The sequence below is a fragment of the Emys orbicularis genome, chromosome 2 (genome assembly GCF_028017835.1).
Source record: "Emys orbicularis isolate rEmyOrb1 chromosome 2, rEmyOrb1.hap1, whole genome shotgun sequence".
NCBI lineage: Eukaryota > Metazoa > Chordata > Testudines > Emydidae > Emys > Emys orbicularis.
In genome coordinates, this window is record NC_088684.1 from 211,910,206 (window position 1) to 211,924,224 (window position 14,019).

Consider the following 14,019-nt stretch of genomic DNA (forward strand, 5'->3'; position numbering starts at 1 on the left):
TATTAACTATTGTATAACTGTTAGCTATTTGAGAAGCTGGAAAGACAGGCTTCAGTCCCAGCTTGTCAGCCTTCTGGCCTCTTTCAGTCAGGGCTAGGACATGGTATAGACAGCACTTGGCTCTAGCAGCTGACCTGTCTGCAGGCTAGAGTACATCAGTAATCCTAATGGACTTGTGTCACATTTTATACTATTGACTTTCATATAATCCTGTCTTACCTCCAAGAGATTGAAAAGAAACATCCTGAAATATTTCAGGTCTTTTCTTTCACTTAAAACCCTTAGAGTTGCTTTGGGCAACTGATTCTCCACCTTAAACACTCTCACTTCACAAGGTTCAGTCCTCTCCTCATCTTAACATCTCTGAAACCATTGGGAGAGCTGGTGAGAATGTGGCATAAAGTTCCATCAGTAAGTAGATTACACCCAGCTCTGCATCTTTATCAAATGTAAATAGTACCATCTCCCAGTAGAACCTTCATCCTGATAAAAGGCATCTCAGTGGATACTGTAATTTATTTAACTGCAGATGCTACTCTGGCTAGACACATTTTGAATATTAAACTTTCTCAATGTTCTGCTGTAAAATTTACATTGTTTTATTTCCATTATAGAGGACACATGGGTGGTCATTGGCCTTATAAATTGAAGAGAGACTTTGACACTTCCATTCCTAATTTAAGCCACCCTTGGTTCTCTCTAATCTCTGGGAGAAAGTGGAACCCACAAAGGGTTGATAACAAGCACGGCAGCTTTGTTTCAAGCATTCCCAGATTCAGTTCTCAGGTTCCTTGTAACCATAGTACTCACAAGCTGAGGTGGAAAGTCCTTGAAGCAGAAGGTCTCTGGTGCCATTTCCATCAGGTTGAGCACAGTGGTTTGCTACCTGGATTGACTGGCACCATCTGTCTGCCTTGCATTTCAGGTCCTGTTTACTCTTTTCTGGTTCCTCCAAAATGGTTGCTTTGGGCCCTGTTTGAAAACAAATATTTTTTCTTGTTGACTCAGTTTTTCCCCCCTTTAATTTAGCTCCTTCTTTGTACTTTCTAGTCTCAGCTTCCCCAGCACAATTACTGCTTTTTTTGTTTTGTTTTCCCTCTCCCAGTCCGACTGTCTACCTTCCTTTGTTCTCTTTTGCCTTGGGTGATCAGAACAATTTCCCTGCTTGGGAAGCTTATCCTTCCCTCAGCTTGCCCTGCTGGTGTTACAAAAAAACAGGAGTTTTTAGACATTGACTGTGGCTCTTACTGAATCATAGAAATGTAGGGCTGGGAGGGACCTTGAGAAGTCATCTAGTCCATTCCCCAATGCTGAGACAGGACCCCTAGACCAGGGGTTCTCAACCTTTTTCTTTCTGAGCCCCCCCCCAACATGCTATAAAACCTCCATGGCCCACCTGTGTCACAACAACTGATTTTCTGCATATTAAAGCCAGGGCCAGTGTTAGGAGGTAACAAGCAGGACAATTGCCTGGGGCCCCATGTCACAAGGAGCCCCATGAAGCTAAGCCGCTCAGGCTTCAGCCCCATGCAGTGGGGCTTTGGCTTTCTGCCCTGGGCCCCAGTGAGTCTGATGCTGGCCCTGCTTGATAGACCCCCTTGAAACCTGCTCACAGCCCCCCAGGGGGCCTTGGACCCCTGGTTCAGAATCACTGCCCTAGACCATCCCTGACAGGTATTTATCTAACCTATTCTTAAAAACCTCCAATGATGAGGATTCCACAAACCTTGTTAACCTATTGCAGTACTTACCAAGCCTTATAGTTAGAAAGCTCACCGTGCTGACTGCCCCCAGAGGTGTCACCCCTCTCCTTTATATCAACAGAGGGGAAGGAGATCATTGTCCCCTTTGTAAATTAAGGGAGAGTATTAGTCAGGACTGTAGGCTCCTCTTCAGCCTGCTTGTCCACTCATAAGACACAGGCCCTTTAGACTCCTTTCCACTGTAACTAAGGGGAAGGAAAGATGAAAATGACTGGTTGTGAGTGAAAGAGAAGGGAGGGAGGGAAATACTTGGGAAATAAGAGAAGTTAAAAAACTGACATATTGCTGTAACAGGTCCTGAGTTTTCATTCTGGAAGGGGAGGGGATGTCAGGGGAAACAGGGAGGTGGCTTCATTGAGGCAGAATAAAGGAGCAGCAACTTTTCCTTCTCGCAGCTGCCAAAATCTTCTTTTGTATAGTGCTTTCTGGTTTTCCCCAGAAACTCAGGTGACCACAGCCTGCAGTTAAGCTTTAATTTAGACCTTACCATCTACAAGTAAATAGCCTTCATTCACAGTGCAGTTAGGGCAGTGGGTCTCAAACTTTTTTACTGGAGACCCCTTTCACACAGCAAGCCTCTGAGTGTGACCCCCCTTATAAATTAAACACACTTTTAAATATATTTAACACCCATTATAAATGCTAGAGGCAAGCAGAGTTTGGGGTGGAGCTTGACAGCTCACGACCAGGGCCGACGACCCGGGGGAAGCTGGTACAAATTACCGGGGTCCGGTGGTCCGGAAGGGGACCTGGCTTCCCCTCCTCTCGTCGGCCCTGTTTAGCTGGTCCGCCCTTGCTGGGGGGCCCGAAAAAATTCCAGGCCCGGCTTCCCCCCCCTCTCATCAGCCCTGTTTAGCTAGTTCGCCCTTGCTAGGGGGCCCAAACCCGCTCTCGGCGGCCCTGCTCACAACCCCCCATATAATAACCTCGCAACCCCCTGAGGGGTCCCAACCCCCAGTTTGAGAACCCCTGAGTTAGGGACTAGTCTTCCCTACAGGTTCCTTTAAAGCCTTTTTTTTTTCTTTTCTTCTTCTGTGTGTTTGGGTGCAGCCATTTACCTCTCTCCAGGTGCCATAGACTGGGTGTAGCTCTTCAGCCCCTCCCTTAGGTGTGGCTTTTCTCTCCAGTGGGAAGAGAGCTAGCAGGTAGAAGTTAGGAGTGGAATGTTTTGCTGGCTCCAGAAATGTCCTTTTCTCCATCTAACTTGGCTTCTGATAGCCCCAGAACTGATGTACTAGCTTGCTATCCTAATCTAGCTACAGGGAGTGGTGATTCTTTAGCTTGTTAGCTAAACTAGGTGAGCTAAAGATTCCTTGTTTGGACATTGTAGGCAGCCAAATATGCTCTACCAGCTCATTTTGAGAGTTTGGGATCTCCCAAGTGTTGAAAAACCAGGAATTGGGCCTCAAAAGATCATGAGGTTTTTTTAAAAATAGAATACATTTTGGATCTAGTTTATTAGTCTTCTGGGGTGTTTTTGAGCCTTCAGGTCAAGTCACATTGTTAAGCTTCTCTCTGCAGCCATCAAGGTTACACACTTTTTTTTTTTTTTTTTTTTTTTTTAAATGAAAGCAGGGATTCTCACCTAATCACATGAGCTTGGGCTGGGCCTTTAAGAAAAAAAATCAAATATCATGAGACCCAACGTGAGAATTCGCAGCTGAGCTACAGTTCTATGGAGTGGGTGCGCTGGGATTCAGTTCCTGTAAGGCTACACTATGTAGTGAAGGTTAGCTCTCTGGATGACTGTTGCACCTTAGAATCTGGTGGTAGCAGACTCCTGCAATAGAAGACGTGCCCACCGGTGATAGGTAAGTAGTGGGTCTTTGCATCCATTTTAATTTATATTTTATTTTAAAACTTCAGGTGTTTCTTGTTATATTTGAGGAATAGTTGATTGGCCTTCTTAATAGCATTCACTTTTATATCCCTCACTGAATACTGTCCAGGAGAAATCCTGTTACTGCAGATAAGTTAGGAAGGGTTCTTCATGTGTATGTGTAACACAGCGTGATGAACTAGTGCTAGTTTGGGACAAGAATGCTACTTTGTTGAAGATAGTCTTGGTTTAGGGATTGTTTCTTGGGCAAATGATTGGGGCTGTTCCACAGTGAAGGAAAGCGAATCTCTGACTACTGGGGGAGGGTGGAGTCCCTGCGTTGGACAGAAGGGTACCTATTCCCTAAAGGTACTGTAGTCACACTGGGACAGAGGGAAAAATCTAGAGACCAGGAGTGGTAATTGTAGGGAACTGATTATGACAATGACTCTTATAGCACCTCTTGCTCTTTTCTAAACCAACTAGTTCCATGGCCTTATATGGACTCTCCTGCTCTGTACAATATCTCAGATTGGTTCTGTTGCCCCTTTTTTGCTCCTCTCCTACCCTGCTCTGTCTTTCTGAGATATGGTGACCAAAAATGAACTTGGTGTTTAAGATGCAGGATGATTTTATGATGTATTTTCTGCATTGTAGTCTCCTTAATATAGCCTAATACTCAATTCCCTCCCCACTCTCCCTAGCGCTATCTCTCTGCTTAGGAACCATTCAGATTTTAAAGGGTATGGTACCTTCCTGAAGACTGTTTGTTTTATCATCATCATTAGTTAAGGCTTAGTGACTCCTGAGAGATGATGGAAGAGTGCCATGTTTAAGGACTTGCCTATAACTGACACATTAAAAATGCAAATAGGATGTGATTTACCAATGAAATCAGTCTCATGGGTTCCCTGGAGCTGGCAAAAGAGGGAGTCCTTGATGTATGGTGCTCTTTTCACTAAAAACGCTAAAGGGACAAAAAGGCTTCTCATCACAATGGGATTTGGGGTTAAGGTTGCCCATGTGTCACCAGCCAGAAAGCACACTGTAAAACAAAGAAGGGTCCAGTCGGTTTCTCCGTTTTCACACAAGGTCTCCTGTCAGTAAAAGCTGGTGTTCAGCATGGAGCCTTCATCAAAGCTTTCTGAATTGGCACTGCCAGGTGAAGGCCGACATGCTGTGTTTGGTAGGCAGTGCCATACCTGTGGAGGCCTAGCAGGGCGAGCACTGGACTGGGAGTTAGCGAGACCTGGGTTCTATTCCCAGAACTTCTATTGGCCTGCTGTGGGCAAGCCACTCACCTTTCTGTCCCTCAATTTACCCATCTGTAAATTAGGGATAATGATGCGAACTTCCTTTGTAAAACCCTTTGAGATTTACTGATGAAAAGCCATATAAGATATATATATATATATATATATATATATATATATATATATATATATATTTTTTTCCCCCCCAGTATTGTGAGGGGAGTGTATTTGAGGAATGGGTCCAAGACTATTCTTCTTTGGAAAAAATCACTTCTCTGGTATTTCTTCTCCCCTGTTCCATTTGTTTCTTTCTATTCTCTCTAGTTCTCTTCCTATAAGATCCTGCAGCAGGCCTTCCTGCCTCAGCTCTCCAGACTCTAGGGAGCTGATGTACTTGCCCTCACTCATTTTGTACCTCAGACACTGCCCCTATAGGAGAAGGAAAACCTACCACACCAGTGAGGTCCCCCAAACATAGGAGTCAGGAATCCAGGGCTTTAAGATGTTGCTTTAAAAAAGTTCTCCCTTCACCCAGATTCTTTACAGACCCTGGATGGGCTCAGCTTCTTTGCTCTCAACAGCCCCTATGTGCTAATTATCAACAGCTCCATACATGTGCCCAGCTGTCTCCTGATTTCAGCACCGGGAGGGTGTTCTTACAGTGTGTGAGCTCAGAGTATCTGAGCAAGATCTCTAGCTAAGCAGAAGTACCTGGAATGGTGGTAAGGGGCAGGGGCCATGCAGATGGGGTAGTGGCAAAAGGGCAGTTTGTCCCAGGCCTGTCATTTGAGAGGGCCCCCAAACTGAGTGGTAGTGTAAGCTGGCATAAAGGAGTTGCAGCACCTGGTTTGGCCTGAACACTTCTTTATTGTGACAGTGGGTGGCCAGGCCAAATATGAGTGAGTGGCAGGGTGACCCGGTGTGCAGGATTGCAACTCTACTCAGGTTTGGCCCGGTAGTCCCTCCGTCCCCAGCCAGGCCAAATTTGATTGATTTGAGTGATTGGTGCTGTGACCCCCCCGCCCCCTATTCCAGGTTGCAACTCCTGGAATCAGGCCCAGCTCCACAGCCCCCTACCCCGCCAGGACACGAGCTACCACCGTAGGGAGAGCTTGCTTTCTAACACACACCTCTTCCCTGGCCTCACCTGGGTGGGGGATGGGAGCGCTTCCATAACTTTTGTGCGGCCCTGTCTGCAGCCTAGAAAGGAGCCATGCAACATGCAAACAGTTTTTGTTCCTCCTGAGTATAGTAGACGGTCTCCTTAGAGATGCATTGAGCTTCAGGCTGATAACTCAGGTAGCTGGTGAATAGCCCTCCCTGTCAGCTCTCATTAGAAATACAGTGTAAGCCCTTTCTTGTCCTTGGCAGTCTCTTTAATGTAGTGGGGGGGATCATTATTTTAAATACGTTTTGTTTTAAAAGGCTGCAGTTGTACACATCTTATTTTCAGCTCTAAGGGTGAGGCCCAAATGCCTTCGGAAATAGGTATTATTGTGCTATCTGTAGATGGTTTGTGAAGACAGATGTCTTAGTGCTGGCTCTGTTCCAGCTACAATTAACCCATGGAAGAGACCGATTCTAAACCCATTTAGTAAATGAGCCGTGACTAAGAGGAGTAGAGGCTGCAGTGGGTCAGGCTGGGTCTATATTTGGAAGCTAGATATTCAAGCAACATCCACTTGCTGCAGGAAGCTGTGCTTGTGGCTTAGTTCTGCACTGATTCAGAAGGAGGAGTACCTGCTGCGAACATCCCAGCATAGTGCTAGGGCACTGGTTCCCAAACTTTAACAACCTGTGAACAGGGCCGGCTCTAGGATTTTTGCCGCCCAAGGCAAAAACAATTTTGGCCGCCCCGTTTTTTAATTACCCCGGCCCCGCCTCAACTCCGCCCCTTCCCCAAATCTGCAGCCCTGCCTCCTCCCCCCAGGCTCTGAAGCCTAGGAGGGAGGGGGAGAAGTGGCGCCCACGCCGCGGCCACTCGGAGTCTCCCCCTCCCTCCCAGGCTCTCAAGCCTGGGAGGGAGGGGGAGCAGCGGCGTGCAAAACGGCTGTTTCGCGCGCCGCGGCCGCTCGGGATCTCCCCCTCCCTCCCAGGTTTGAGAGCCTGGGAGGGAGGGGGAGACCCCGAGCGGCCGCGGCGCGCGAAACAGCTGATTCGCGCGCCGCTGCTCCCCCTCCCTCCCAAGCTTGAGAGCCCGAGAGGGAGGGCGAGTAGCGGCGTGCGAATCAGCTGTTTCGCGCGCCGTGGCAGCAGCAGCGGAGGTGAGCTATGGCGGCCGGGGCACATTTTTAGGGGCGGCATTCTGGCGCCGGCCATGCCGCCCCTAAAAATGTGCCGCCCCAAGCACCAGCTTGTTTTGCTGGTGCCTAGAGCCGGCCCTGCCTGTGAACCCCTTTCACTAAAATGTCAAGTCTCGCGAACCCCCTCCTAAAAATGAATATTTCCAGGGATTTTCTCCTTTACTTGAGTAAAAATTATAAAAGCAGTGATCTTGGAAATATAAAATTTGTTTTACGACATGATTATTGCACATTATTTATTATTATTTATCATTGCAGTATTTTTATTACATTATGAAAAGAGCAACACTCTTCCAAGATCTCACTTTCGTAGCTTGTATCACTTTGAATAAGCCTGTTATAAGACAAGGCTCCTATGTTTCATCAAGGAGTATCAGATGTGAAACAGCATGAAGGTATTTAAGAAGCCAACTCAAAGAGTTCCTCCTACACAAGCATTCAGGTCTTGAGCAGTCCAGGCAAACAACGCACATTACAACAAAGCATAAACTTGTTCTTCATAATAATTTTAAAAACAATACTAGCTGCCTATTTAATTTTAGAAACAGCCAAAAATATCCACCTCCCTTTCCATTTCTTATAAGGAGTCTTGAAGTTTCAATCTCCTCAGTGTGATAGATATGCTTGCTTTGATCTGCTTAGCTCTTGGAAGTCCAGGGGCTCCGGGCTGCTGGCCCTGTGCTGCCCAGGATCCCTAGGGACACCTCTGTCTGCCATTAGGGAATTTTTTCCTGAGAACCTGCTGTAACATTTTGCGAACCCCCAGGGGTTCATGAACCCCAGTTTGGGAACCACTGTGCTAGGCGATACTGTGATGCTGGTGAAGGATGTTTTTAGGGAGAAATGTAAAATTGGAGGGCCTGTCTCTGAGTATTCTTTAAAGATGCTGTGGTACTTTCTGTTAGAGTTGTGGGGTTAACTCTTCTGTCCCAGCAAAATTCGAGCTTGGGTAACTTTATTCTGCCTACCTGAAATTCCCCTGCATTTCCAGTTTGGTATGGCTTTCTTTTTCTGGTCTAAAGTGCATTGTAATGGTGCTTCGTGGTGGTATGCAACTGCTGTGTTCCACCCCAGAAGTGGCATTGTTTAAATTTTGGTTCTGTGATGGAAGGGAAAATCTTCAGTAGTTCTTTATAGATACTAGTAAATATTGTAAAAGGTGTGAATGGTGTGGGGAGATATAAACTTCTGAAATTTTAAATTAAGTCCTAGTTAATGTGTGGCTCCCCCAGAAAGGAGTAGAACATTTGTTTTGCCCTCTTTGCTATGCTTAGCATCTTCATAGGATTAAGGCAGCACACAGAAGCATTGAGCATGAGTGCCCTTTAACAGCTTTCCATCACTGCACTCTGCTACAGGCACCGATCCTCCAAGTCTTTACTCTTGCAGGCAGTCCCATGGACTCCACTGGTTCTACCCAGGTAAATGTTTCAGGATCAGGCCCTTATACAGTATGCAGTAGAAGGAAATGGAGACTAGCAGTCAGCTCCCAAGCAGCCTGTAAGATCCCCTGCTTATGGTCAAGCATTTTCTCAGGCACTCCGTGGAGGATGCCCTGTAATTCATCTCGAACTCCTTCCCAAAGGCATAACCACATTCTCTCCAAAGAGGAGAAGCACCTGCACTGAGCCAGCACTAAAATATGGCAATATGGTTTATACACTCTATTCAGAAGGGCGTGGTTTCCCCTGGCCTTCCCATCACTCATTCATTTGAACAGAGCTTTGTACTCTTTCTCCTTCCCTCTCCCCACATGAGGTGATACTGGGGTATCTGTGACTCTCCACTTGTAAAAGTATAGCCAGTTAAATCCATTGATTAACATAACTCGGGTGGGGGGCTTTGCTGAAATGCTTTGTGTGGCTACTGTAAGTACACATGGAAATATTGTCTAGTAGTGGTTAAAGTATGAGCTCGTGATGGGAGCGCCGCAAAATCATTCCCAGCTCTGTTTCAGGCTTGCTCGGTGATCCTGGGAAAGCTGCTTAGCCTCTGCTTTTGTTTCCTAATCTGTAAAAGTAGTCTTATTAAATCAGTAGGAATTTTGCTTAAGTAAGGACTGGGATTTGGCCCACTGGGTCTTGAATTTCAGCTCTCACTGCTTTGCATTATTTTTTTTAATCAGATAAACCATCATGTTTAACATGTAGTACTGTATATGGTCCACCTGGAAATCCTGTGCACCATTTCTAAATGTTCCTAAGACAAGCTGTCCGATGAGCCTCCTCATGAGCATTGTTCAATGGAAAGGATGGTGCTTCTGAACTCCTTTGATTGAATTATCTGTATAATCTCTGAGGTTTGAACAACACCAAGGCAAATACATGTGGTCCCAAACACTGACATTCTGCCAAGACGCTGGTCTAAAGATTCAGTATCTGTAGTTTTATTCAGATCTGCCTGCCAGCTAGAAGTCAGTTGCAATCTGTAAGGCACTGCCAACAGTGCTATGGTGCTATTGTCAAGACATTGCTAGCAGCTAACCTTTCCCTGATAAATAATGGTGTTTCACAACAGTAATGTACATTGTTTATGTTCAGCAGTTGAAGCATACTTCCTTAGTGCTGTATACTATGGTGCCTGTGTCCTATCTCTGAATGCTAATCATCCCAGGAGGAGAAAGAATGATTATAATAGCCCCAGTCTGTGTTTAAATGCCAGTAGCTCATTCTTATCCCATGCTCTCCATCAGCACAATAGTGCACATTGGTTTATTAAAAAACACTCTACTTTGTTATTCTGAGACTTGAAGGCACCAAATCTTTTTATGTCCCCAAGACACTACTGTGAGATCTTTCTGTTTTTCCTTCAAACTGTTCTTGTTTTCAGAATTCTGCTCAGATAAGTTTCTTGTCCTGCAATGTATTTGACTTGTATTGTGTAAGATTCATCCTCAAACAATTTGGTTCATTTATTTATTCTTATTGATTTGCATTATGGTAGCACCCACAGGCTTCAACCAAGATCAGAGACCCATTGTGCTAGGCTCCTTATATGCACTTGAAGTAAGAGACAGCTAATGCCCCAAAGATAGATAGAATTTTGTCCTCTTCTCTTTTATAAGATTACCCTTGTCGCCTGATCTTCCCCCTATATGGCCACTATTAACTGGCAGAAAGGATCTAATGCTAAATCAGTTTAGAAAAATTCTACTTGTCTATCCACCCAGGTGAGAAATTTCTCTTCTTCTCCCCCCTGCCCCCGCTAGGGTGACCAGATGTCCCGATTTTATAGGGACAGTCCCGATTTTTGGAGCTTTTTCTTACATATTACCCCCCACCCTCGTCCTAATTTTTCACACTTGCTGTCTGGTCACCCTACCCTCTGCCCCACCACCGGGGACCTCCGTGGGTAAGTAGAATGTTAACTTTTTCATTATTACTATCAATCATAGCAAAGGTTGGTGACTAGATTTGTGGGATGATTTTTCTAAGGTGCTGAGCACCTGCAGCTCCTCTCAGAAAATCATGACCGTATTGCAAGGCTGCATTAAAAGATGTATCCTAATTTATACATGCATATCTTGCCATCAGAAGGGACAGCCTTCCTCTACCTTCAAGGCTCTTCATTTACTTTCAGATTTCCTCTTCTTTTTTTTTTTTTCCTTTTCTTTTTGTGAGGGTAGCCTGTTTAAAGCATAACACCAGTTGATGAGGATAACATGATTGCCATAGGTGAGATGTTCTAATACATCATGACCACTAGAGGGCAGTGGTACATATACTGTCTTCCCACAATGAATGCATTTTTTTTATTAGAACTGGTAGGAAATCAAAAAAAAAATTTTTTTTTTTTAAGTTTTGTTGAAAAATTTCTGCTATCTTTCATCATAAAACCGACATATTCCCTGACCAACACTAATACATTAAAGGATAAATACATTAAAGATTGTGAAGTGCTTTGAGATTTATTAATGAAAAGCAAAATATAAGATCTAGGTATTTCATTTATTATATTACATACCTGCATTATTTAACTGCATGAATCATCTTAGGGTGCAGTGTCTATAAAAGATACAATTTAGGAAAAATGCAAACATGTTTTGGTGTCGCACCTTTTACCTTGTTTGTAGCCCTCAGAAGCAAGATTTCCATTCTCTTTTTTGGGAACTCTGCTTCCCCACCCCCAAAAAAGAGGTGTTCAAGCAATATGATCAATGTATTTTTTTCTGTCCAATATTTTAATATAAACATCCCAAGAGCTACAGCACGTCTGTGTCTGTATTGCTGTATTAGTGCAATCTCCTTTCCCTTTTATATTCAGGTGGCATTTACATTGTTTACGAGGTTTGGGTATATCAATGTGCTCCATTTACTGTATAAAATGTTTTATTATAAAAGCAGTTGCTCTCTGACTGGATGTTTATGGCCCCTAGTATATACTTTATGAATCAGTTATATAGCCCTTCATATATTGAAGACCATAAACATCTACTTAGACAGTGAATTATTTACTACACATACCATAAAAATAACCTCTCATCTGTGAAGCACTCATTAATTAGAACAATGACGTGTTTGTGTAAAGGTATTAATAAACAGCATTACTTTGTGGGGAAAACATGCCTATTTAGGATGCTTCAGAAGCAGTCATTCCCCAATAAAATGTGCTAATAGCCTACTCAGCCCTACTGCATTTTAATTAAGATCTAGCTATCACTTACTTCATTGCACTTTCAGCATACCTGATCTTTGCTGCTTGGTTATTTTTCACCGACCTACAGACAGGCCAGATGGTGGAGCTGTCTAGCCAAATCTATATCTTTTTCCTTTTTAGCTCAGCTCAGTTGCTTTCCACCCACCCCTGCTATCTGCCTGAAGAGATCTAATTTAACATTGGCATCTTCTTTGAACACTGTTCTGTTGATACCTAGCTCCTTTGAAAAACCTACTCTAACCGTTACTCCTTCTGGGGCTGCTTCAAGCCTCCAAAAGTTGTCATGGTTTGTAACTCTTGTATCCTGCAGCTATTTCCTAGTAAGCTTCCCCCCCCCACCCCATACCAAAAAATATAACTATTACAGGTCCAGTCCAAGTCTTTCCAATAATCTTTCTCAAGCCCTATAATTGACTTTCAGCCATGCTTACCACTCATTTCCCAGGGGAAACATTTCATTATTAATAATAATTCATATTATAATAGTGCATAAGGCCCCAAACAGGGATTGAGGGTCCCATTGTGCCAGGCCCTTTCAAACATATACTGAAAAGAATTTGCAAGCTAGGTCACACTTGCTGCTGCTTGACTAGATGAAAAGTGACTCTCTCTCTCTCTCTCTCTCTCTCTCTCTCCATTCTCAGTGATTACCTTTTTAACTTGTAGTTTTTAATACCTAAATCTCTTGCCTTCCTGTCATCCATAATCCGTTTTTCCCCTTGCTAACCCCATCCTTCAGTTGTTCCTTTTCAATTTTCCCACAGGACCTCAGCATTAGGGCTTTTGTCATCATGACACTTCCATTTTCCATAATTTCTGAGGTCTCTCATCTACTGGCTTGTATTTAACGCTAGGGTTACAGCTTGTATACAAGTAAAATATAAACTGTTACATAAAAACAGAAAAATAATTCTCTAGGGCCCCTTGAATGTCATGATTGAGAGATTTCTGTCCCCATTAAGCACAGAGGCTTTAGGCCACTCCCCACAGTTTGAAAACAATCCCCTCTTGCCAGGAGCCAGGGGATCCAAAGCTGGTGGGTGCTGCTCAGCCCACTCAGGTGCCTGACTCTGCACTGTGGGAGCTGGGGTGCTGGCTGGCTGCCCAGCAGCCCTCCCTGCCTTGCTTCCTGAGCCAGGCCACCTCTGCATGGCCGGGCACCCCACAGGCAGGGTGGGTGGCACAGCTCTGAGCTACGACCCTGATGTGCTCTTGCCTTTTACTTGTCGCCCCTGCAGGGCAGCAGCAAGTGAGCACCTCATGGCGGCCAGGCTCCGCGGGCAGGGGCCAGCTCCAGGGAGCCTTGCCAGTTGGTGATGGGCTCCTTCAGGGAAGAGGCAAGAGCGCGTCGGGGTGCAGTTTAGAGCTGTGCCATGCGCCCTGCCTGAGGAGTGCCCGACCATGCAGAGGCGGCCTGGTTCGGGGAGCAGGGTAGGGAGGGCTGCCAGGTAGCCAGCCAGCACTCCCGCTCCCACAGCACCGAGAGCCAGGGGCCCAAGCGGGCCGGGCAGCTCCCACCAGGTTCCAATCTGCTGGCTCCTGGTAGGAGGGGACAGTTTTCAAACTGTGGGTTGTGCCCTTCTAGGTGAGGCGCACCACTTAGTTAAAAAACCTCCATATTGAATGGAAGGCAGAAGAAATTGGGGGTGTGGGGGGATGTTTTTTTTTCTGCCCCGCTTGCCCTGCCCTGGTTACAGCCCTGCAAAAGATGATTAAGGCCAAAGTTTTTAGAAATGTCCACTAACTTTGTTGTGAGGCACCTCGCTACCAGCTGCGCTCAGTGTGCAATAGTCTTGTCTGTACCTACCAGGGGTCGGCTCCCTGACGCTCCCAGCCACAGGCAACACTAGCGATAGGCATGCTCCAACCGCCAAGACCTCCCCCTGTGGTGTCCAGTCCCTTAACCACTGGATATTCACAGGAATTTCACTTTTGGCACTGTACCTTTTAATTTCTGTTTAGCTAACTTCCTCACTTTTTGTGTAGTTCCCCCCTTCTGAAGTTAAATGTTACTGTGGTAGGCTGCTGTGGTGGTGTTAGCCTCCACCCCCTATAGGGATGTTAAATTGTTTTATGTTATGGTCACTATTACCAAGCAGTTCTGCTATATTCACCTGTTGGACCAGATCCTGTGTGCCACTAAATCAAGAATTGCCTCTCTTGTGGGTTCCAGGACTAGCTGCTCCAAGAAGTGGTCATTAATGGTGTCTAGAAACGTTATCTCT

At 45.2% G+C, this 14,019-nt stretch overlaps 1 protein-coding gene across 1 annotated transcript in view; it reads right to left on the reverse strand.

Annotated features, from left to right (window-relative positions):
- Positions 1-775: 775 nt before the first annotated feature.
- TMC2 (transmembrane channel like 2) overlaps positions 776-14,019 on the reverse strand; it is an 81,180-nt gene continuing 67,936 nt past the window's right edge. The window contains exon 20 of the mRNA XM_065398404.1: positions 776-972. Within this exon, the coding sequence (XP_065254476.1) occupies positions 776-972 (197 nt within the window). The remainder of the gene's footprint in view (positions 973-14,019) is intronic.